Source organism: Cherax quadricarinatus, chromosome 76, assembly GCF_038502225.1.
Source record: "Cherax quadricarinatus isolate ZL_2023a chromosome 76, ASM3850222v1, whole genome shotgun sequence".
In the NCBI taxonomy this organism is placed as follows: Eukaryota; Metazoa; Arthropoda; class Malacostraca; order Decapoda; family Parastacidae; genus Cherax; species Cherax quadricarinatus.
The window spans coordinates 15,151,859-15,176,031 of NC_091367.1; the positions used below are offsets into that span (position 1 = coordinate 15,151,859).

The following is a 24,173-nucleotide window of genomic DNA, read 5'->3' on the forward strand; positions in this document are numbered from 1 at the left end:
AGAAACTCAGGACAGGGCTGCCCGTTTCTGCAAAAACAGTTTCAAGAAGCAGGTTGCATGCAACTTCTTTACATTCTATTTAGAATGTAACCCAAACACCAAGGTACTGAAGTAGTGAAAACTCTTCCCTTACTAATTTGCAAATTATGTTGAGCTTGGGAGCAGTGGAGGTCAACCACTGTACAAAGCTAGATGTGTGTGGGAAATGTGTGAGGCAGTGGGTAAACAAAGAGGATAAAGCAGCTGAGCTAGATAGCATTAAGACAGATGTTAAAAGGACGTGGAGGAATAGTCTTGGAGTGGCTGGTGTAAATGTTCACTATATGCACCAGGGATGGGAATATTACTTACAGAATGGCAGAGAGAATACATAAATTTTGGTATAAGGAAAAGGGACACAAAAAAGTACAAGTGTTATAGGCAAAACCAGGATTCTGGGAAATCAGTCAGTCAGACTTGTGTCTTGGAGGTGGGAAGTACTGTAGTGCCTGTACTCTGAAAGAGGGGGTGATATTGTTGCAGTTCTGAGGGTCATCCGAGCCATGATCTCAGCACAGTTCTAGGAAGATGGGTGAGCGAATGATGGTGAAGATTTTACTTCATTTTTTGGGTCACAGTACTTCGGTGAGAGATGGAAGGTGTGTTTAAAAAAAAAATGTTGAGTATACCAAGCAAAGTGTATACAGAATTATTATTGGAAGAATTAAGGGTAACACAAAGTAGGACTGCAGTGGAACAAGGAGGATTTAGGGAGGGTAGAGGATGTGTAGACCAAGAGTTGACATTGACACACATGAGTGAACAATACTTAGATAAAAGTTAGGAACTTCTTGCATTTATTGATTTAGGAAAGGCACATGACAGGGTGGATAGAGAGGCTCATGTTAGGATAAGCATGAGAGGAATTATTTTCCAGTAGAAGTAGGCCTTAGAGATGTGTGATGTCACCATGGTTGTAAAACACATCAATGGTGTTATAAAAGAAGTGAATACTAGGATGTTACGGGGGGGAGGAGTGGGGTTAAAAGAAAACAAATTTGATTAAAAGCAGTTGTCAGATGCTCTCTGTTAATGACTGTTCTTTTAGGAGATTCTGAGGAAAAGTTGCAAAGGTTAATGGAGGAATTTGGGAGGGAATGGAAAAGAAGGAAATTAAAAGTGAATATAGGAAGGAGCAAGGTGACAAGAGTAACAAAAAAATCTCGGAAATGAAAAACACGATATCAGATTGGAGGGAGTATGTCGATAGAAAATGTGTAGAGATATTTGGGATAAAGTAAATGTCAGATATTACAGATACCAAAAATTTCACCTGACCAAAGATAAATTTTTCAAGAAGCTAGATAGCTTGTTGCTACAGGTGCCTGATCAACTGGGTTGTGATGGCTATGTGGGCTTGTAGACTGCTGGCACAACCTGGTTGACCAAGTTGTCAACAGGGAAACTTGCCTACTGAGAATTAATTTTTCTGAGGATGGGTCTAAGAAAGACAAGTGAACCAGAAAATAGACCAGGAGACAGAAGTGGGTGGTGTGTTGAGGCATCAGTGGAAACAAAGAACTTTATTCATGGAGACGAGTACAATTCCTTTCTTAAGTATAGTGGTACAAACACTGTAGAGAACTCAGAGTCTGGAGATAAGATGGTGGTATTGAGCTGCCAAAATTATAATTCAAAAAGACTAAGGAGAAGCTGTTCAGGTGATTTGGACATTAGTGAGGATGAAGCATAAGAGAGTGACTAAGAGGGTATATAAAAACAGGGGTGGAGAGAAGGGATAGGGTTTGTTCAAGGAAGCACTGGAAGAAGAGGGTAAAGGAAATTTAGAGTACTAGGGACCTGAACATCCAACAGGCTTGTGTGAGCACGTCAGATCTAATTGGAGGCAACAGGTTTTAATGACTTGACAAACTGTAAGTGTGAGAGCAAGATAACATTATGAAGGAATTCCAGGAGACCAATTAGCTGAACTCGAGTCTTGGAGGTGGGAAGTACAGTGCCTACACTCTAGAGGGTGAGAATGTTACAGCACAGAGGGCCATCTGACTCAACATGTCAACACATTTCTAGAAAGACTGACTGAGAATTACTGTTTTTCTATTTTTTTTTTTTTTTTTTTGGAGGGGGGGGATTCACATTACCTTGATGGGAGACAGCTATTATGTAAAAAAATGAATTAGAGTTACAAAAAATAAACATTTTGTATTATGAAGAATGTGGTCAGTAATACTTTTTTGCCATGTTTTAGGTATCTAAATCATCACATCATCAGGCATAAAGAAATAAAATAAAAAAAATAAAAATTAAAGGAAGAAAGTTGAAAGTGAACATAAATAAGAGTAAGGTGATGAGGGTATCCAATTAGTTAGGTAAAGAAAAATTGAAGTGAATGTGTTCAGATATTTGGAAGTCAATTTGTTAGCGGTTTATGAAGGATGAGGTTAATCACAAAACTGATGATGAAAAAACGGTGTGTGGTGCTTCGAGGTGTCTGTGGAGACAAAATAAAACTTTGCCTCCATGAATAAAGAAGGGAATGTACAAGAGTATAGTGGTACCAACACTAGAATTTGGGTGTGAAGCATGGGTTGTGAATATTGCAGTAAGGAGGGGGCTGGAGGCAGTGGAGATGTCATGTCTAAGGGCAATGTGTGATGTAAATATTATGCAGAGAATTCATAAAATTAGGAGGAGGTGTGGAGTTACTAAAAGTATTATTCAAAGGGCTGAAGAAAGATTGTTGAAGTGATATGGTCATTTAGAGGGTGTAAAAATCTGTAGAGGAGTGGTAGGAGTGGTCCTAGAAAAGGATGGAGAGGGTAAATGAGGTTTTGTGTGAAAGGGACTTGGACATGCAGCAGCATGTGTGAGCATGTTAGATAGGAGTGGAGACAAATGGTTTCTGGGACTTGATGAGCTGTTGGAGTGTGAGCAGGGTAATATTTTGTGAAGGGATTCAGGGAAACTGGTTAGCCGGACATGAATCCTGGAGGTGGAAAGTACAATGCCTGCACTTTAGAGGGGTTTGAGCTATTGGCTGTTTGGAGTGACATCTAAACTGTTATATCTGAGTGCCTCTGCATAGACAGTGATTATGTGTGAATGATGGTGAAAATATTTTTCTTTTATGAGTCACCCTGCCTCAGTGGGAGATGGCTGACGTAGTGAAAAAAAAAATGACTTATTAAAAGTTAATACTGAACTATAAATGACTGTTACTAAAAGTTAATACTATAAGTGATGTTAAAAGCTGATGCATTACTGTGACTGATTATTGTTATTAAATCTTTAATTTATCTGGCTCACCAGTGGACAACAAGTGGCAGTATTTTCCTCAAAGTGGCTCCACATGCTGTGACGTGGTGACTCACTTGGGAGAGTCCACTTAAGGTTTCCAGAGCAACAAAACTCTCTCCGAAGGAATTCTCTGCTAGTTGGTGGTATGATGCTGCTAAGGAATGCCATGGGGAAGCTGCTGACTTTAAGTGCTCTATCAGCTGAAAAAAAAAAATCCGGTCAAAATATTGGCCATCTTCCAGTGAGGTAGGGTGACCAATAAAAAGAGAAAACACATTCACCATCACTCACTGAAGTGCTGTCTGCTAGAAACATGCAAACATCACAAATAAAGGCACCCTCACAAAGAAAAAAGCTAAAGAATGTTATGAGAAAAAACTTGATGACCTGAAGAACTGAAACTAAAATGAGGTAGCACACAAGGAAGGGAGATGGGATAGAGCAGGAAAAAAAGAAGTGGATAAGCAATACTGTACTGTAAAAGAAACACTACAAGCAACAGAAATTAAAATTCAAAATGCACACAAAATATGAAATGACAAACAAATTCATTATATAAAAATGTGATACGCACAAACAATTGTTTAACGACAAATGGAAGATTTTTTTATTTCACAAAGAGCTTAAAGAATTTAGTTACTCAGCACTTTCAGCAGTAACCCACATAATTATTAAGTCAATACTATCATTACCAACTTGTTGCTACTGTGACTTATCTGCAGTAATATTAAAAATCTTTATCCAATGCAATAAAATTGTTTATTGTCCATTATACACAGACCACAAACCAAATATGTAACTTGTCCTGATTCATGTCAATAAGTGAAAATTTAGGAGGAAATTTGATTGATGAAAGGGGAAAACATCTCCACCACTTATGCCCCCAAAAAATGAAGGTGTTAATAATCCAGGATAACCTGTGGAGAGAATGACACTGAAGAAAGTGATGCACCCTGTGGGAAGAGTGACACATCTAGTACAGTGGTGCACTGGGGAGAGTGACACATCCAGTAGAGTGGTGCACACTGTGGGGAGAGTGACACATTCAACTGAGTGGTGCACCTTGTGGGGAGTAGAGCACACCTCCCTGAGAAGTGAGGTTACGTTTTCCTGAACACAAGCTGTACAAACCCCACTATCTCGTCAAGGTGATGCATCAATGAAGGTACGACATGCCAAGAATGAATTTCCCAGAATAAATAAAGGACTGCTTAATATACTAAAGAAATTGTTAGTGAAAATCAACCATGAAAATGCAAAAATAAAAGCAGTGTAATCGGGGATTTCTATTAAAAATGAAACAGATTCGATGGATTTATTGGCAGATGGGTCTATGAAAGATGAGTTAAACCACAGAACAGATGAGGATAAAAAAAAGGTGAGTGGTGCACTGAGGCATCTGTGGAGACAAAGAATTGTATCTACACAGGCAAAAAGGGGAATGTATCATAGTATTTTATAGTGGTAGCTCGATTGTTTGAGGGCAATGTGTGTAGTGAATATCATGCACAGAATTCAGTATGCGGAGATTAGAAGATAAGTGGAGTTGCCAAAAGTATACCCCAGAGGGCTGAGAGGTGGGGTGGAAGGTAGGAAGAGTTGGAGGTTTTCCCAGGAAGGGACAACCCCCAATCAAACTTGTGTGAGTGGAAACAAGTGAGTTGTGTGACTGGACATGCTGTTGAAGTGTGAGCAAGTTAACAGTTATAAAGGAGTAACCATTTATCTGGACTAGAGTCCTAGAGGAGGGAAGTGCAGTGCCTGCAACCTAACTGAGAGGTAAAGATGTTTAGGTTCAGAAGATCAACCTACATTGGTAGAAGAAAGAGCTGGTGCATTAAAGAAAACTGCAAGGGAGACAAACAAATGACAGTAAATGGTCGATTAATAACATGAGTTATGTTCCTGAAAATGGAATGTAAATAAAAAATCATGTAAAATGAACTTGAAAACATATGGGAAAATAGGGTTACAATCCACATACCCCACAAAATAGCCTCATAAGCATAAAGAAAACGATGTAATTTTAGATGAATGCAGTGATGTGTTATACATATTACAATACTCATTTTTTTTTTTTTAACAAGTCGGCCGTCTCCCACCGAGGCAGGGTGACCCAAAAAGAAAACACTTTCATCATCATTCAACACTTTCACCGCTCTCACACATAATCACTGTTGTTGCAGAGGTGCTCAGAACACAACAGTTTAGAAGCATATATGTATAAAGATGCACTACATATCCCTCCAAACTGTTAACTAATATTTATCTGAAATTTTGGTTGCTAGTGCAGTTGATGATTCTGAAAGGACTGGAAAGGGATGGTGTGGCTCTCCCTGGGCTGAGGTGGAAGTTTGCAGATAATTGGCTGAGGTTCTTGCACTAATGTTAGTGCAGAGTTACCATTAGGTGATGGCTGTACTGGAATAAAGGAGTATTCTCTGATGCATCTCTGGTCTGTTTTACCCTACAGTACTTTATACAGTCGACAGTAAAGCATCATCAGCTGCTCCAGACCCCCACTTCAGAACAGTGCTTCTAGCTTTGTTAGGGTTCTGTTCAGTGAAGAAGCCTGCTAGTTTCGTAACAACTCTGTTGTTTTTCTGAAGGTTCCTCTACCTTATCTTGGTCTGTTATCTGCCTCCCTTGCATCTGGCATTAATCTCAGCCAACATTTCTTCTTAACTTTTCTTCCTCATCATCTAAGAGCTCATTCACATCTAATGGCTCCCTTCTTCAAAACCCCCTCACTTGACAATCTCCTTGCTAGCTGAAAAATTTCCTGGACCTGGGGAAAACCAATGAAAGTATTCACAACAAAGGGCCATAAATTTTCTCCATCCTGCATTTAATGTTGAATGAGGCACTTCATTCTATACACTTTTGACACAGTTGATGACATATCTAATATTAAATTTATGCCAGGAGTTTGGCACTCCAAGACCTGAGTCAGCATCTATTGCTCCGATGAGCTTCCTTATCACTTTTCTTGCAAGGCTACACTTAAGTTTTAATAACCCCTTGATCAATCCATTGGTTGTATTAAATCTGCTGTACAGTGATCACTTGAATTAAGATATTAATCCATTCCAGAAGACTTATCATACCTCAAAATTATCATAACTCAAACTCCAAAATACGTATATGGCTTTATGGCAATTTGTCCCCAGAAGTGCAATTTTACTGTGCCTTGGATTTGTATGCTCACAGATATAACTTGCAGGTAGTGTATCTCCCTCCATCTGCTTTTCTCTTATCCACAATAACAACAGTCTTTCCATCTCTATGATAATCTGTTCTTTCCACTAGCTAAGATGCATTGACCACTTTAATATCTTTTATAATGTCCTTCTGCTTGATAATATTATGTTGATTGTGAAAAGCCATAATACTCGTGCACTAATGCAATAATTCTAACTCCTACATAATGTTTTTTTTTTTTCACAATTTCTCGTTTAATATTTAGAGAAATTGGCTGCTTACTATGCATTTATCACAGCTCAAAACTAAATTCCTTTATGTGGGCAAATCATAACTCAAAATTATTGTACAGTAGCTCCAGCTCATTGTAACTCAAGAGATCACTGCATTTGGTGGTAAAAACAAATTTTACATATGGGTGCAAGTCTGGCATCATTACCAAGGGTATAATTGGGATGGATTCCACTGTGTGTCATCAAAGTGATGGGGACCGGCCACAAAATGTTCATCCTCCTGCCAATCCCCGATATGGTATGGTGGTGACTGCTGGATATTTGTGGTGGTGGTGTTTGTGTAAGGTGGAGGACATGGCCTGGGGTCATTGGGATGTTGGGGAATGGTTCCTAGCCAGGATTCATGCTGATGCCGCCAGCCTCTTCATCCCACCATGCAGTGCCCGTGCCAATGAAAGCACCATCATCGTCACTAATCTGTCACCGATACTAGGTCCCAGGATGTGCTACATCCCTTGGGAATAGCAACTGAGACACTACCAGACAGTGAACAAATAATAATCACTATCACCAGACTGATCATCAACTGCTAGGAAATCATAGTCATCACTATCATCATTATTACTCACAACAATGCCCAAGCCACAGGAGAATAAGAGCTTTGCTTAAGGTATAGACATATTCTGAATACAGTGAACCCAGAAGTGGATGGCTGTGGGTCACCAGGATTTTAAGCACTATTTCTGGCACACTGAGCTTTACTTTCAGTCACTAAATGTTCAAACAGATACATGTCATACTCACATCTAATATCCTCACTGTTGGAGCTGTCACTGAGAAACAATACATGTTGAATTTGCCTGGGAGTGAGAAGTTAGGTTAGGTAAGATTTGTCAGGAAAGAGGACAAGTGTGTTTCCTGATGTGGGTCTTATGATGACCCTCCACTAGAGTTTCTGGTCATATGGCCAAGACCTTCCACTGGCTTACCAGTTCACCCATTTAAAAATTAAGGTTGTAGGTATAACCTTTCTTCTTACTAGTTAGTGAGAGTGAGAGACTTTAATCCACATGGCATGGTGAACAATTGCATAAGGTGGCATTCCACAATGCACTGCAGTGACAACAATTTTTTATATAATGTGCACAGTGGCTGTGCAAAACCATTCTCTCACAGCTTGATATACCAGGCCTCTCCCGCCTGAGGCTGGTAGAATTTGTGTGTAGATCTACATAAACAATGCTGGCATCAATGACATAATCTATGTGGAAATGGGCCGTGCTAAATAGTTTCTTAGCAAAGGAGTTGCAGATACTCCTTGTACCAAGATACCACGCTGCTGCTGCGTTAGACAAGTATCATGTAATTGACACCAAGTTGATAAATAAAAATGCATTTACAACACTTGGGTATCTTTGTCAAAAGGCTAAGCCTGAACAATAGATTTCTTCAGGTGAATGACAAGTTTTTTACAAGTTTTTAATTAGTAGGGTTGTAATAAATAGCTATGTTGACTTGTGGGCCATTAGCAGCAATACACTGGTTGGCCAAGCAGTCAGTAATGAAGTCAAGCATCAGGCCGAGTTGCATGGGTATAAAAAAATCTTGAAACTGGTCACAGGTTTGTCATAGTTAAATAGCCCCAATGTAATTGTATACACACCTTTTTCACTGTCGAAACTCCTGATCCTGAGGTCACTCTCAGTGTCAAAGAATTTAAAAAAAAAAAAAAAAAAAAATCTTATGAAATGATAGATAATCTTTTCCCAACAACGATGTCTACAAAATTTGATGGAAAACTTACGGAATTACGTTCTCGTGTAGTTTGCGTCTCGGCGATATATAAGCATCAGCAATTTTGCCCACTTTGAGCCCTATTTCTGGCAAATTCCATTGTTTCAGTCAGCCAAACTCATAGCTATCTCTTTAGAATTCCATTTGTTCTATCAACTGAGTACAAGAAATTGCCCATTTACTGATTTCAACTACTCAATAAAGTGGACAGAAATTGGCAATTTGGCCAATTTCACACAAATTTCAAAAGATGCCAATTTCAAAAAAGGGGTCCAGAATAAACAATGAAGACATTCCTGGCACTAAAATAAATTTTTTCTGTTCATCAGTCAAGTCTCCAGGGCCCTCTTACATTACTCTTGCTTTCCATTTTGAAATTTTAATTCACACAAAAAATAGAAGATTTACTGTTATGCAGACTACTGCATTATTACAGAACTGCATGAATAATGTCAACCCACTTGTGACTGCATATCAGATTGGCCAGTTGGACACGCATTGGACGGTGACATCATTTGTTTACTCTTGAACATCGGCAAAAATCGAACATTTCCGCTACTTTGAGCTCAATTTCAAGGTACTTTTCATCGTAAAATCAAACAAAATCATCTCTATTTCTTTAATATATCTTCCATTCTATGAAATGACACCATGAAAACGAGAATACAACCATAAATACCATATGAAAATACACCTCAAAGTTGGTGTATTAATCCAAAAACACGGTTGGAGTTTTTCTTCACATCATGCATTGCGTGCTACAGGATTTTTTTTTTATACTGCACACAATGACCATAGAACTGATGAGGAAAAAAGGTGAGTGGTGCGTTGAGGTATATGTGGAGTCAAAAAACATTATCTATGGAGGCAAAGAAGGGAATGTATGAAAGTGTAGTAGTACCAACACTCTTATATGGGTGTGAAGCTTGGGTGGTAAATGCAGCAGTGAGGAGACGGTTGGAGGCAGTGGAGATGTCCTGTCTAAGGGCAATGTGTGGTGTAAATATTATGCAGAAAATTCGGAGTGTGGAAATTAGGAAAAGGTGTGGAGTTAATAAAAGTATTAGTCAGAGGGCAGAAGAGGGGTTGTTGAGGTGGTTTGGTCATTTAGAGAGAATGGATCAAAGTAGAATGACATGGACAGCATATAAATCTATAGGGGAAGGAAGGCGGGGTAGGGGTCGTCCTCGAAAGGGTTGGAGAGAGAGGGTAAAGGAGGTTTTGTGGGCGAGGGGCTTGGACTTCCAGCAAGCGTGCGTGAGCGTGTTAGATAGGAGTGAATGGAGACGAATGGTACTTGGGACCTGATGATCTGTTGGTGTGAGCAGGGTAATATTTAGTGAAGGGATTCAGAGAAACCGGTTATTTTCATATAGTCGGACTTGAGTCCTGGAAATGGGAAGTACAATGCCTGCACTTTAAAGGAGGGGTTTGGGATATTGGCAGTTTGGAGGGATATGTTGTGTATCTTTATACGTATATGCTTCTAAACTGTTGTATTCTGAGCACCTCTGCAAAAACAGTGATAATGTGTGAGTGTGGTGAGAGTGTTGACTGATGATGAAAGTATTTTCGTTTTGGGGGATTTTCTTTCTTTTTTTGGTCACAATGCCTCGGTGGGAGACGGCCGACTTGTTGAAAAAAACAAACAAAAAAAAAACTGACCATGCAGACCCATTCTCTCACATGCAGGTCTACTAGGTCTCTCCTGCTAGATTTGAAGCCGCTAGAATTTTGGGGTATTAATACATCACCAACAGTGGCTTGTAAGACTTATCTATACAGCACCAACAGTGAAAGGGTAAAAGAAACTTCAAAAAGACAAACATTTGCAACACTTACTTTTTGTTGAATTTCAGTAGATGATTCATCAAGCTTGACTCTGGTGCTGTAACTACAGAGAAACTTTGCAAAGGAGTCTGACATTTCTTGAATCAGAGAATCAAATGTGTCAACCAAGCTCCTAGCAGTGATGCTGGGAGATCTGTCCCGTCCATTTTGTACTGGTATGTTGAGATTAGTGGATACTGCCTCTGTAGATATTATTAGTGAATAAAAAGGCTTTGTATAAACATTGTAATGAAATAATGTACAGAAAATTTATGCAGTACCATTAAATAAATTTCTTGTTATGAATGCATTCACACTTTAGAGGAGGGCCCCCGTTTTACAGTGCTTTGCTCTACCGTATTTTGCTAGTGTAGTGTTTTTTTTCAATTACACCCATTCTTTATTTATTCAGACTTCCTACTATAAATATATTTACCACTATAAGCTAAGAATGAAAATATTAAGGTAAGTAATGAGTGTCCTGTATATGCATTTTTTAGGCCTAGCTCTCTTCCTCAATTAATATATGATAGTATAAACATGTTATCAAGCTTTTATATGCATCTGAAAGTGAAGAAAGAATTCATTTTACTTTACAGTGATTTTTTTTGTTTTATAGTAGTAGCGCAGAACCTAACCTGCTGTACAAGTGGGGTCTGCCTGTACATTATAAAGGCGCAAAATGTGCTGTACAAAATATCAAATTACAAATTTTCCTCAATGTGTGTAAGTTTGCTCTATGCTAATACACTGACATAATTCCTTATTTATGTTCTAAATATCAAGTGTGCAATATACATTTGCCCTATGCAATCAGTCCAGGTAATAAACCATAATGAATATTTTTATTATGCAGTATTAAGTATTAATACTGCAGTATTAAGTATTAATGGCCCGATTAAGCTTATAATATCAACTGCATGAAGTGAGGGACAACTGTTGTAACTATTTTTAATACAACAATATACTGATGTATATATGAATTTTATACCAAACCAGTTCACTGAAATTAGATATAGATCCGTAACACTGAAAATGAAGCATAATTATACTCTTCATCTAACAGAAAATTTCTACTTTTTTGACATTTGATACAACATACAACATTTTAATGTTTTTAACAATTATTTTTGATAACACACTGGCCATCTCCCACTGAGGCAGGGTGACCCAAAAAAGAAACACTTTCACTAAGATTAATTTCTTAACACTTCCTGTAAACTTACAAATACGTACTAATTTCTTTAAATTTGGTTAGGTTACTTAAATCAATAAAGACATATATTTAACCACAAATAAACATATAAAAAAAATGGTAATACATCTGGCAACAAAATGACCAAGCATAGCCAATAAAAGTTTAACGTCCTAAGAAATTTATTCTTGGTGTAATAATGAGCTCATCTCAGACCAAGATAGAGAGCAAATTATATTTCATCACACTGGCTTGTGAGTTTTAGGACTCACTTGCCATGAGTTCAAGCCCCACCCATTCCCTGATTTATATTTGTAAACCAAGTGGACTTTCTTCAATAAACCACCAAGACATGAGTGGCTCCAGAATTTCCAAGTAGTAGTAGTTTTGCAGTGTAGTAATCTGACTGGAAGGGAAGCCAAGGGACTTGTCCTGAAGTTATCTTTTTTTTTTTTTTTTCAACATGTCGGCCCTCTCCCACCGAGGCAGGGTGGCCCAAAAAAGAAAGAAAATCTTTCACCATCATTCAACAATTAGATCATCATTCACACATTCACATCATGGGCAGAGGTGCTCAGATATGACAGTTTAGGTATCACTATATATTATATATTATTATTTTTGAGGAATTTTAGAGAAGCTAGGAAAGAATATGAGAGGCTTCAGTTTCCCTCTGACCCCCCCTTTCTCTTGGTGCTGCCACTGTACAAGACATATTGCTATATAACAGAAATTATAGCCTAAACACAACATAGACAACCCTATACAATGTTAGCCAGTCTTGAGTTCTGGAGGTGGAAAGTACAGTAAAACCTCACAGTATGTATCCTTGCTCTGTGCATTATTATTGCACAATCCATAAAGTGCCTGTGCACCTGGAGAAAAAAGATGTACAGAGAGAGAGCAAGAGAAAACGATTGATGGATGTACAGAAAGAGGATTGGTAATAGGTAATACATATTTTAAGAAAAAGAAGAAAAACAAATGAACTAAAAGTAATAACCAAGCAAAATGCAGTAGAATATATTGTAAAATTGTGCAGAATGCTTTCGTTGCTTCTGAGAGCTACAATGGCTTGAGCCATGTAAGCCCATTTCTCGGTGGTGTGGAGGGTCGAAACTGCTCAATATGGTGTAAGTTGTGATGGTTCTCTAAACCCTATACAGAAAAGTTTCTTATGGCTGAAATACAACCAAGATTATACTTCAACTACAAAACTTGCTGATTCAATAAACTTTTGACATTTGTAGAAAATGGTTGATACAGTGAAGAAAGAAATTACCAGTCGAAATATTTTACTAAACTCCCCCACCCCCTTAATAAAAAAACACTGAATTACTACAATAACTATTAACACTTCCATATACTGTATTCTCTAACCTGTCTATATTCAGTAAACAGCAGTAATATCTATGGAATACTGGAGAATAAGCATATGAAGGATCCAAAAATAAATACATCAGTCAATGTTAACCCTTTGACTGTCACGACCGTATATATACGTCTTACGAGGTACCGTGTTTGACAATATACTCAAATTCTAGCGGCTTCAAATCAAGCAGGAGAAAGCTGGTAGGCCCACATGTGAGAGAATGGGTCTGTGTGGTCAGTGTGCACCATATAAAAAAAATCCTGGAGCACGCAGTGCATAATGAGAAAAAAAAAACTCCGACCGTTTTTTTTTAATTAAAATGCCGACTTTGTGGTCTATTTTCGTATAGTATTTGTGGTTGTATTCTCGTTTTCTTGGTCTCATTTGATAGAATGGAAAACATATTATAGAAATAGAGGTGATTTTGATTGATTTTACTATAAAAAGAACCTAGAAATGGAGCTCAAAGTAGGGGAAATGTTTGATTTTTGCCAATGTTCAAAAGTAAACAAATGATGCCATTGTCCAATAAATGTCCAACTAGCCATTCTAATATGCATTCATGAATGGGTTGATGTTATTTATACAATTATTACAGTATTGCAGTAGTCTGCATAATAGTAAGTCTTCTACTTTTTGTTTGAATAAAAATTCAAAATAGAAAGCAAGAGTAATATCAGAGGGGCCTAGAGACATGACTGATGAGCAAAGAAAATGTTATTTTAGAGCCAGGAATGTCTGCATTGTTCATTCTGGACCTTAATTTGAAATTGTCATATTTTTTAGTTTTCGTGAAATTGGCCAAATTGCAAATTTCTGACCACATTATTAGGTAGTTGAAATCGGTAAATGGGCAGTTTCTTGTACTCAATCGATAGAAAAAATGGAGTTCTAAAGAAATAACTATGAGTTTGGGCGACTGGAACAATGGAATTAGCCGAAAATAGGGCTCAAAGTGGGCGAAATCACCGATTTGTAAACAGCACCGAGGTCGCTAACTTTGCAAGAGCATAATTCCGTCAGTTTTCCATCAAATTTCGATTTTTTGGTGTCATTACAATCGGGAAAAGATTCTCTATCATTTCATAAGAAAAAATAATTTTTTTTTTTTTTTAAATTTTGCGACACCAGGAGACACCTCAGGATTGGGGGTTGCGACAGTCAAAGGGTTAACACAACGTACGCTTTCCAGCTCTGTGCCGAGGAGAGACTTTGGCATCCTGGTCGTTTAGCTGTGGTGGATGGCAGTTATTAAGAGTACTGGTGGTAGTGGTAGTATGGGTGAGCTTCTCTTTAAGTCTGCTGATTTCTTCCTTCAGTGCTCGTAGTTCTGCCTCCCGCTGCTGTGCCACCACCTCTTGGCAAACTCGCTCACTTTCCAGTTGATCCACTGTTTCCTGGTCAACACAACAGAGCCATAACTAATATTATCATGCTTCCGAAATCATAATAAAGCGATTTCAAACAAACCATGGAACAGGTGGGGTTTAAACCAATAGCATGTCCTAAAACTCCAGGACAGTGCATAAGCCACTCAGTGGCTTAAGCACTGGCCTGGAGATTTAGGACTCATTTGCCATGGGTTCAAATCCCACCCATGTTCAGCGCTTCTTTTTGATAATACAGGAAGGCCCCGCTTTACGGCGTTTCACTTTACGGCGTTCCGCTAATACGGACATTTCAAATTATGACCAAAACTCACTATACGGCTCCCCCCACCTGACTTTCTAATACGGTCACCGTGCCCCACCCTGTTTGTTTACATTCTCCATGAGCTCAGTAAGCACTAAGTCTCTCCATTTTGTCTGGAAACTCCAAATGTTTTTAAAAGTTATTTCATATTTTATATATACTCTGATAATTATACTTATGTATACCTGTACCTAAATAAACTTACATACATCGAGTCATTTAAATGTCGTATATTACGTTAATATACACATTTTCATTAATCCATCCATGATATTTTTTTCAAAATTATATAATAAACACGATGCATAACATATAAATAAGATAAATACACCCCACAGTAGAATAAATAAACATAAATGTGAGATGTGAGCAGACGACTTCCACAAGTGACGCCATAATAACAATAGTCACCGAGTCTCATTAAATGTCGTATATTACGTTAATATACACATTTTCATTAATCCATCCATGATATTTTTTTCAAAATTATATAATAAACACGATGCATAACATATAAATAAGATAAATACACCCCACAGTAGAATAAATAAACATAAATGTGAGATGTGAGCAGACGACTTCCACAAGTGACGCCATAATAACAATAGTCACCGAGTCTCATTAAATGTCGTATATTACGGTAATATACACATTTTCATTAATCCATCCATGATATTTTTTTCAAAATTATATAATAAACACGATACATAACATAAAAAGATGATAAATACACCCCACAATAGAATAAATAAACATAAATATAAGATGTGGGAGCCTGGTTTGTTTACATAACTCTGCGCCTGTTACCTCTCATGTACTCATTCTTTCTCTCTCTCATTTATTCGTTTTATCTCATTTACTTACTCCTGACCCTACATTAAGACTACAAATATTTTAAGGTAAGTAATGAGTGAACTGTATATACATTTTATCGCTCTGGGATGCTTAAATATCATAGAATAGTATGTGTGGGTGGGGTGGCCTGGTGAGGTAGCCTGGCTATTACAATACATACCACACTTGATTTCTTACAATAAATACTACTTGTCTCACCCTAGATTAAGACTATAAATATTTTAAGGTAAGTAATGAGTGCACTATGTGTGTATTGTACTTTTTTATTGTTTTTTGATGCCTGGTTCTATTGCTAACATAATATATGTTAGTGTAAACTTGTTATCTAGTGTTTGTATGCATTTGTAAGTGGAAAAAAAGGGTGTTCCACTTTACGGCGGTAGCCTGGAACCTAACCCGCCGTATAAGTGGGGCCTTCCTGTATAATAATCAAATCCCACCCATTCCATATTTTACTATTATGCTAAAACACCAAAATCAATAAATAACTTTTCAATGCCAGTAAGTTTAAACATTATCTAAATGGCAAATAAATTTATATTTTCAGATACAGGGGGTAAAAATATCTGTTCAAAAAAAATTACACTTTCAGATAAAGGCTAAAAATATTTGTCCAATTTAGTACACAAAATTTAATTCAAGGGATTTTATTAACAGTAAAATTAAGATGTAAAAGACAATCTCCATCCAACATCCTTTATGAAAATTCTACATTTCGCTATTATTACAATTCTAAACAAAACAATGTCTTAAAATTACACTATTAAAATAAATAATCTAAGCTTCCTACTACAGTCATATATTCAAAAGCCAAAGACCTGAGATACCTTTGCAGATTTTTCATGACGTTCCAACACCTCCTTGTACTTCTGAGCTTCTCGTTTAGCAGTTTCTAGTTGCATTTCCATTTCTGACAAACGCCTGCGATAGTTCATTTCAATTTCTGCTAGTTCAGACTGTAATCTGGCATTCTCTTGAATCTTAGACTGCATGGGAAAAACACAATACAAAGAAAATGTTATTAAATTAATAAATCACTTTAGCTTATCATCTGATTCAACGTATGCTCTAAATATCCAACCTAGACACTATTCTCTTAACTCAAGAGTAGTAGTAGTTTAATATATGTACTTTTCAAGTAGGTCAACAATTAGCTTCTTTCTGCTAGGGTTATGAATGTTATGCTGCTCCAAATACAGTGGACCCCCGGTTTACGATCAGCTCCCAATGCGACCAATTATGTAAGTGTATTTATGTAAGTGCGTTTGTATGTGCATGTTTGGGGGTCTGAAATGGACTAATGTAATTCACAATATTCCTTATGGGAATATTGTGAATTCTGGAATGAAATAATATCATAAACCGGGGGTCCACTGTATATAACTCAGTAAGCCTTCCAAAATGCACCACATGATAGTGGCTTTTTGTGCCCAACAATATTTTATTACGTGTAAACTTCATTATCTGTATACTGCACAAAAGTAATAAAGTACTATATGAATTTGAATTCATCAGCAAAACCTTAGTTGGTCTTCACCAACTAATGTAAAATTTGGCTTATTAAGGTAAGAGCCATATCAAGTTGTCATACTAGAGAAATAACAGCACTGGGGAGCTAGATCTAAGCAATATCAATTATGTAGACATTCCTGTCTGACACAGCAACATATTGGGATCTTAATACAGGGAATTCTTCAACTTGCCTAACCCTTGGGCATGACCTACTTCCCCACTCATCAAATGTGATACCACCTATGACTGCTGTACCTCTCCTTCCTACAGTATATAAACCACTTCTTCGCACATATGCTGTATTCTTTTCAAGACTGATGGACTGATCACATCGACTAAAGGCTTATGGAATGATAACTTCAAACTCCTCCTGTTCTTCACCTTTCTCCTTGGTATGGGCTGATGAAGTCACTGTGTGGCAAAACGTTTCCTCATTAAAGATATCCAAATGCTGCACATGTCTAATTTATCAATATCAATTATAAAAAATAAACTTACTGTAAATCTTGCTGAGCTTAAAAAAAAACATTTTTTCAGCTCTTTATCCCATACTGAGGAACTTTTCTTTAACACTAACCTGAAGCTCCTCAGTGAACACAGAGTTGTCTGCCAATGTTCCATCAACCACACTCTCGGATTTCACTTTACCTCTCTTGGATTTGAGCTGTAAATGGACAGTGTACTTCATGATAAATCTTCTTTCTAGATAATAGTTTAAGCCAACCAAACATAGATGAGATCAACCAAAACATGCAACATACCACAAACTGTGAGGTGAGATATATAATGTCTGTGAATGCAGTTACTACCTTACCAGGTGCAGAATACAGTTATAGATAACACATTTAAAATCCCTGAATTTTAACTTTACTCGATAATACTCTATATTTCAGCACAGTTGCTGATTTATTTTCATTTAATTACTGGAAAATACTGTCATTTCATTATCATTTATATTTAGATAAGCACTAAACCAATTGCTTTGCATTCCTACAGGCAAAGGTAAAGGAATCAGAACAAAAAGGAGGTACAGGCTCAGAGTGAGAGTAGCACATAAGCTACAGAAATCAAAGAAAAAAATTTCTATTAAAATTGGAGCTTTCATACTAAGGAAGACAGAATAAATATTGTTAGGGCACTGAACTACAGACCAGTGAAGCCAACATGTTCTCTGATGAGCACAACACCAATGAAGCCAAAATGTTCTCTGATGAACACAACAATCATATAAAGAGATGCTGAGCAGTCAGCATGACCTAACAGTTTTTACAGAGTAGAGAATGGCACCCGTATATGAGTTGGCCATGAAAGAACCTAGTGTGACCATTACACAAGCACAAGGCTAATGTTTCCAACAACTGGAAACAATGCCAGGACAGCCAAAAAGTCAGTTGTGATTTGAAAAAAATAGCTTGTTGGATATACACAGATAAGTGACACTACCAGTGATCTCAAAAGAGAAGAGTTAGTATCAGAAAATAGGAAAATGGAAACTCTGCAAGATGTGAAATCTCCTAAAGTAATTTGATAATAGTAGTTTTATTCTGCCTGAAATGCTTCACATAACTAAGGCATCTCCTTAGAAAGAAAAAACAAAATCTCAGAGCTGAATCAACACCCTGTAATTCTAGGAAATAAATTTTATTTATTGATTTTATTTTATTTTTTATTAACACATCGGCAGTTTCCCACCAAGGTAAGATGGCCCAAAAAAGAAAAATTTTCATCGTCATTCACTCCATCAGTCTTTTCCAGAGACATGCCTACACTAGTTATAAAACTGCAACATTAACACCCCTTCTTCAGAGTGCAGACACTGTACTTTCCATCTCTAGAACTCAAGTCTGGCCTGCTGGGTTCCCTGAATCCCTACATAAATGTTAAGATGAGACCTTTCAATTTTTTTCCAAAGTAATATTACATGAGGAATCAAGTACTTTCTAGATCTCTAAATCTCTTATCTCCAGCACTATGTATGTTACACTTGTTAATGACACTGGTCTGTAGTTTTGGTTCGTTGTCTTCCAGACATTTGGCACTGCACTACAAGCTTATGATTTATTAAAATCAGTGCAAGTAACTTGCAAAGAATTTCAACACCACCTCTAAATATTCTTCATTATATTCCACATAGTCCTATTACTTTTACTGTACAAAGTTTTATCAGGAGCCCCTTTCCCCTCCTCATTAATCATTTCAATATTTGATAGTTCTATTTGGTTTATCCTCTCTTACCTGTAAATGATTTTTGTTCATATGTAAACACATTTTAAAATCTTCTGTAAAGCTCACACTTACCTCCCTGTCATTTTCTGTGATTGTTATTATTCTTAAAGCAAATAAACACTTGATCCTTCAATGTCATTTTCCTTCTAATGTTGATTTTAAGCTATGACTCTGCCTTTGGCTTAATCACTTAGCCCATCTCAACTTTTTCAGTTTGTCTTCTCAGCTACCACCACAACTAAAGCCACAACTACTGCCACCAATACCACAAGAAGTCAAAATAATAGGAACCATCCTTCTGACTAATGAAAATACTAACACCATTGCCCACACATTAGCATCATAGGCAAATAAACATAACTGCAAATCATTACACTTTTATAACACTAAATCACTTCAGTGGCATTAGAGGTGATCCCAAGAAGCATATTTCCAGTGAACATCCAACTCTCGCTAGTAGTGGCCAAAATGTCTTATTACCCACTACTGAAATGTGTACACTCGCTGAGTTTGGAGAGTGCACCCATGGGCAATTACATCCCAGAACAATGGACTGTCAGTGTCTGGATTATCAATCCTTAACAAAAAGGGAAGACAGAAGAGTTGTGCATCAATTTCCATCAACAACTGCACCAAGCAGCCTCCCCAAAAAACATACAGGTCGACTTTTATAGTGTAATTGCTTGTAATAATCCTGGGCACATTCACTTAACCAGAAAAAGAAGTAAATAAATTTAGACTGCTGTTAATATTTCTGCAGGGGTAATAAGACATTGTAGCTACCTCTGTATAGCATTATTATACATATGATACTGTACAGTATGACTAACTTGGCACAGCTTTAATACAGATCACAATATACAAGAATAACCAACTTAGCAAAAAAATGCTACATACAGAGCAAATCTTTCTTCACTTATGACATTTCAGTTTAAGAAAAGCTCAATCAATACTTCATTTAACTCTATTAAGAGAGAAATGCCCTCTGTGAATGATGGTTTACTCTATATCTAGTGTCTTTTCATCATGTGCTGGCAAGTCCCACCCTACAACAACACCTAACCTGTATGAACTTTCGATGTTAATATTGGCTTAACTCAAACACTACATACCTGGATCTCCTCCAGATCTTCCTGTAGTAGTGTAAGTCTCTTGGTTAACTGCTGGTTCCTGAATGTGAGGGAATCATTCTCTTGCTCAGCTTTCCTAAACATCTGATCACGAGACTTTATCAAATCCTAAAATAATAAACCACAGTTATTTTGTATACAATGAAAATAAACTATATATTTTTTTTTTTCAACAAGTTGGCCGTCTCCCACCAAGGCAGGGTGACCCAAAAAGAAAGAAAATCCCCAAAAAGAAAATACTTTCATCATCATTCAACACTTTCACCTCACTCATACATAATCACTGTCTTTGCAGACATATACAAAAAAATATACATATAAATAAAATAAAATAAAAAATTGTAAAATTAAATAAAAAATAAATAAATAGAGAAATTTCTAAAGTTAAACAGATATGGATCATTCAGTGTAATGTGACCTGCCATCTGAGAATGACCCTTTCCCCATCCTCCCAAGGACTTTAGTGCACAACCATTTTGTCCGGCATTACAAATATATACCAAGTATCAAGTTTGAAGACTGGGGTGTTCTGAAAAATAAAAAGAGGCAAATGGGACATCAAAACAGGCACTGGTGTAAACCCCTAACTGAAACCTATCCTGGCAAACAACCCAATTTATGTACATGAGTGTTAGTTAACTGGTGTGGGTTGCATCCTGGGACAAAAAATTAACCTAATTTGCCCAATATGCTCTGCCTAACAAGGGGATTCTATATACAGCCTCTCCTCACTTAGAGATGTACTACGTAGTTTACCAGCCAATCAGACTTAGGACAAGCCGTCGACCAGTATGCAAACTTAAGTAACGTATATTAGACCTGATTTCCTCTATTCTGTTTAGTACACTACAGTATAAGCATTTAAAAATATACTAGAAATGTTATAAATGGTGTAAAGGTGACATTAAAAAATATCTAATGATACTTCACACAAACCCACTACCAGTATAGCATGTTCCTCGCTTAACGACCTATTCACTTACCGACCTACTCTTAGGAATGGAACCCCATCGTTAAGTTAGGAAAGGCTGTAGTGGTATGTCACTGATGTCAGCTAGGCCTGTATACCTTGTACATGTGCTTATAGAAATAAGATTACTATTATTATTATTATAAGAAAAACCTGACTGCAAGAATAGCACATCTGTCTTGTACTTTGCATATGGAGGACCAAACCTTCACCACATCTTCACTGAATGACACACTGGTTTAGTACATAAAAAAATTCAATACTGTATTGTAAGTTACATAATGATACTATATATTTAAGAAAAGTCCTCAAAGGCAATATGAATTTTCTACTTAGAAATGAATTCTCAATGAGTGTTACTATACTAAACTGTACTTCAACTTGTTTAAAGATATTTTGACTGACAGTTATTTCATGGGAAGATTGCTAAATATGAAATACTCTGTACTCACATTTAGTTGAGAAGTTTTTGACTGCTCATCAACAATCGCTTTTTTTAGCACCTGATTCTGAGCACGTAACTGCAAGAGATTATGAATAACTTTATACTAATACTCTGAGCAAACTACCATGCACATGTTTGTGCTTAAAATTTACACACTCACATATATATCATACACACTAGACCCCAGGGATGTTCATTCACTCTAGTTCAGAGCATACATGATATTGTGGATATTGACCATCCCATGTATTATGCACTAACAAAGATATACATTGGCCCCAATTATGTTCATGCATATGGGGTGAGTAGTGTCATGTTAGTGAGCGATGTTATGTTATAAAGGATGGCAATAAGCTGTAGTGGTGAATCTTGAGGAGAGTTGTGATGGTAGCATGTTATAGTTGGTGGTGGCATTTTCTAGTGAGTGATGGTGATGTCGTGTTATAGTGTGTAGTGGTATGCTGTGGTATCATGTTATATCAGGTACTGGCCTGTTATAGTGGGTTGGCATGTTACAACTGGTGGTGGCAGATTATAGTGAGTAGTGGCATGTTGTGCTCAGCTGTGGTGAAAGCAATGTTTTAGTAGGTGGTGGCATGTTGCGGTGATGGTGATACACTGGAAAGCAGTGAAAATTTTAGATTGAGTTTAATACAATTTGAGCATTTAGGAAAAGTAAACATTAACAATTATAAAAAATTAACCCTTAAACTGTCAAAAGACCTAAAACAAAAGTGCCCCAATGCTGGCAATTCGGAAAAAATGTTCTGTCTTACCAAAATGTTCTCCCTGTATTCAGAAGTGTAATAAAAGAAGAACGAGTAAAATTATAGTAGTCCTTTCAGAGATATGAAGACTTGAAGGTGACCTATATATGTTTTCATTATTCTACATTTGAATTAATGTAAATTTAGGCCGGCTACAAGAGTAGCAAGTCCGTCAAACGACTAGCAGATGAAGGATTGAACCTTCACTACTCCTGACTCACACAGGTTTAGCACATCACAGAGAAAGCAATAAGCAATGTAAAACAGGGTATTTCTGTGATTCCTGCATTTTTATTATATTCATAAATAAGACTCATCCATAGGGTTCATATACCACTGTAAGTACATAATTAACTTTATTTAGGCACAGGTACACATAAGTACAATTGTCACACACGTGTATATTACCTAGAATAATCCCAAAAAAGTCTGTGACTTATTTCTATTGGGGTCCTAAACCTGTATGGATGAAATGTGGGATAATCAAGCTTCATCCAGGGAGAGGATAGCTCTGAGTCCATGGATTAAGAACCCCCTCACATGCCTCAAGGCACCCCCACCCCACCAACCCTTCAATACTACTAACTACTCACGGGGAAACGCTAAACTCGCAAGGGCCATAGAACGCCTGGAGGAAATGCAAAATATTCAGGTTCAACCGGAGAGAGCAGATCTAACCTCTTGGATCAAGAGTCCCCCACCAGCACCAACGCACCCCCTACCACCCCTTGATGATTATTAAAATCAAAATTAAACGCTAAACCCACAAGGGTCATAGAGACCTCTTGAAGAGAAACATTGTTATTGTTCCGTTTACACCCAAATGACCAAACAATCAGGTGATACTACACTCTGTGCCAGCATTACTGGCACTCCTCTCACCTTAGAGTACTCTGAGGCTAGCTTCTGGTACTTCACTTGTATGTCAGGGGACTCCATCCTGCTCAAAATGACTTTTTACAAATAATTTCTTTGAATTTGACACTTGTCCGGGCCGAGATGACAACAAAACGCCTCGTCCCTCCTCCTACCTCCAGACATTATCAGGACTACTCTACACACCATTATTTCAGGTGTAAAACGCTAACAAAAAATTATTCTAACTAAATAACTCAAAACTTGTACAATAAGGAAGTTATTTATTATTTGTTTATTGACTTATATTCAGTAAAAATGCATGAAAGTGACCCTAGTGAATATATTGCAGATGGGTTCAGCAATGTTCCTTAATACCAGCATGAAGGGTTACAGAAAAGAGAGCATATATATAAATATAACTATTTCGCTTGTTCTGCGAAGTCTCTCTCTCGCTCTCGCTCTTTCTCTCTCACACACACCGGGGCCAGGAGCTGAGTCTCGACCCCTGCAACCACAATTAGGTGAGTACACACACGTACATTCGCCCCTGTTCGCAGATGTGAAATTAATGAGGAGAATTAAATCAGATGAGGATCAGGTAGGACTTCAAAGAGACTTGGACAGGCTAGACACATGGTCCAGCAACTGGCTTCTCGAATTTAACCCAGCCAAATGCAAAGTCATGAAGATCGGGGAAGGGCAAAGAAGACCGCAGACGGAGTATAGGCTCAAACCTCGCTCAAGGAGAAAGATCTTGGGGTGAGTTTAATACCGAGCACGTCTCCGGAAGCACACA

At 37.4% G+C, this 24,173-nt stretch overlaps 1 protein-coding gene across 1 annotated transcript in view; it reads right to left on the bottom strand.

The window, feature by feature from the left end:
- LOC128703639 (protein phosphatase 1 regulatory subunit 21) overlaps positions 1-23,555 on the bottom strand; it is a 72,399-nt gene extending 48,844 nt beyond the window's left edge. Inside the window, exons 1-8 of the mRNA XM_053798383.2 lie at positions 23,402-23,555; positions 21,760-21,828; positions 20,320-20,445; positions 17,559-17,645; positions 16,297-16,455; positions 14,106-14,319; positions 10,368-10,558; positions 3,307-3,497 (exon numbers count right to left, since the gene is read on the bottom strand). Coding sequence (XP_053654358.1) covers positions 3,307-3,497; positions 10,368-10,558; positions 14,106-14,319; positions 16,297-16,455; positions 17,559-17,645; positions 20,320-20,445; positions 21,760-21,828; positions 23,402-23,458 — 1,094 coding nt within the window. The 5' untranslated portion in view covers positions 23,459-23,555. The remainder of the gene's footprint in view (positions 1-3,306; positions 3,498-10,367; positions 10,559-14,105; positions 14,320-16,296; positions 16,456-17,558; positions 17,646-20,319; positions 20,446-21,759; positions 21,829-23,401) is intronic.
- Positions 23,556-24,173: the final 618 nt, after the last annotated feature.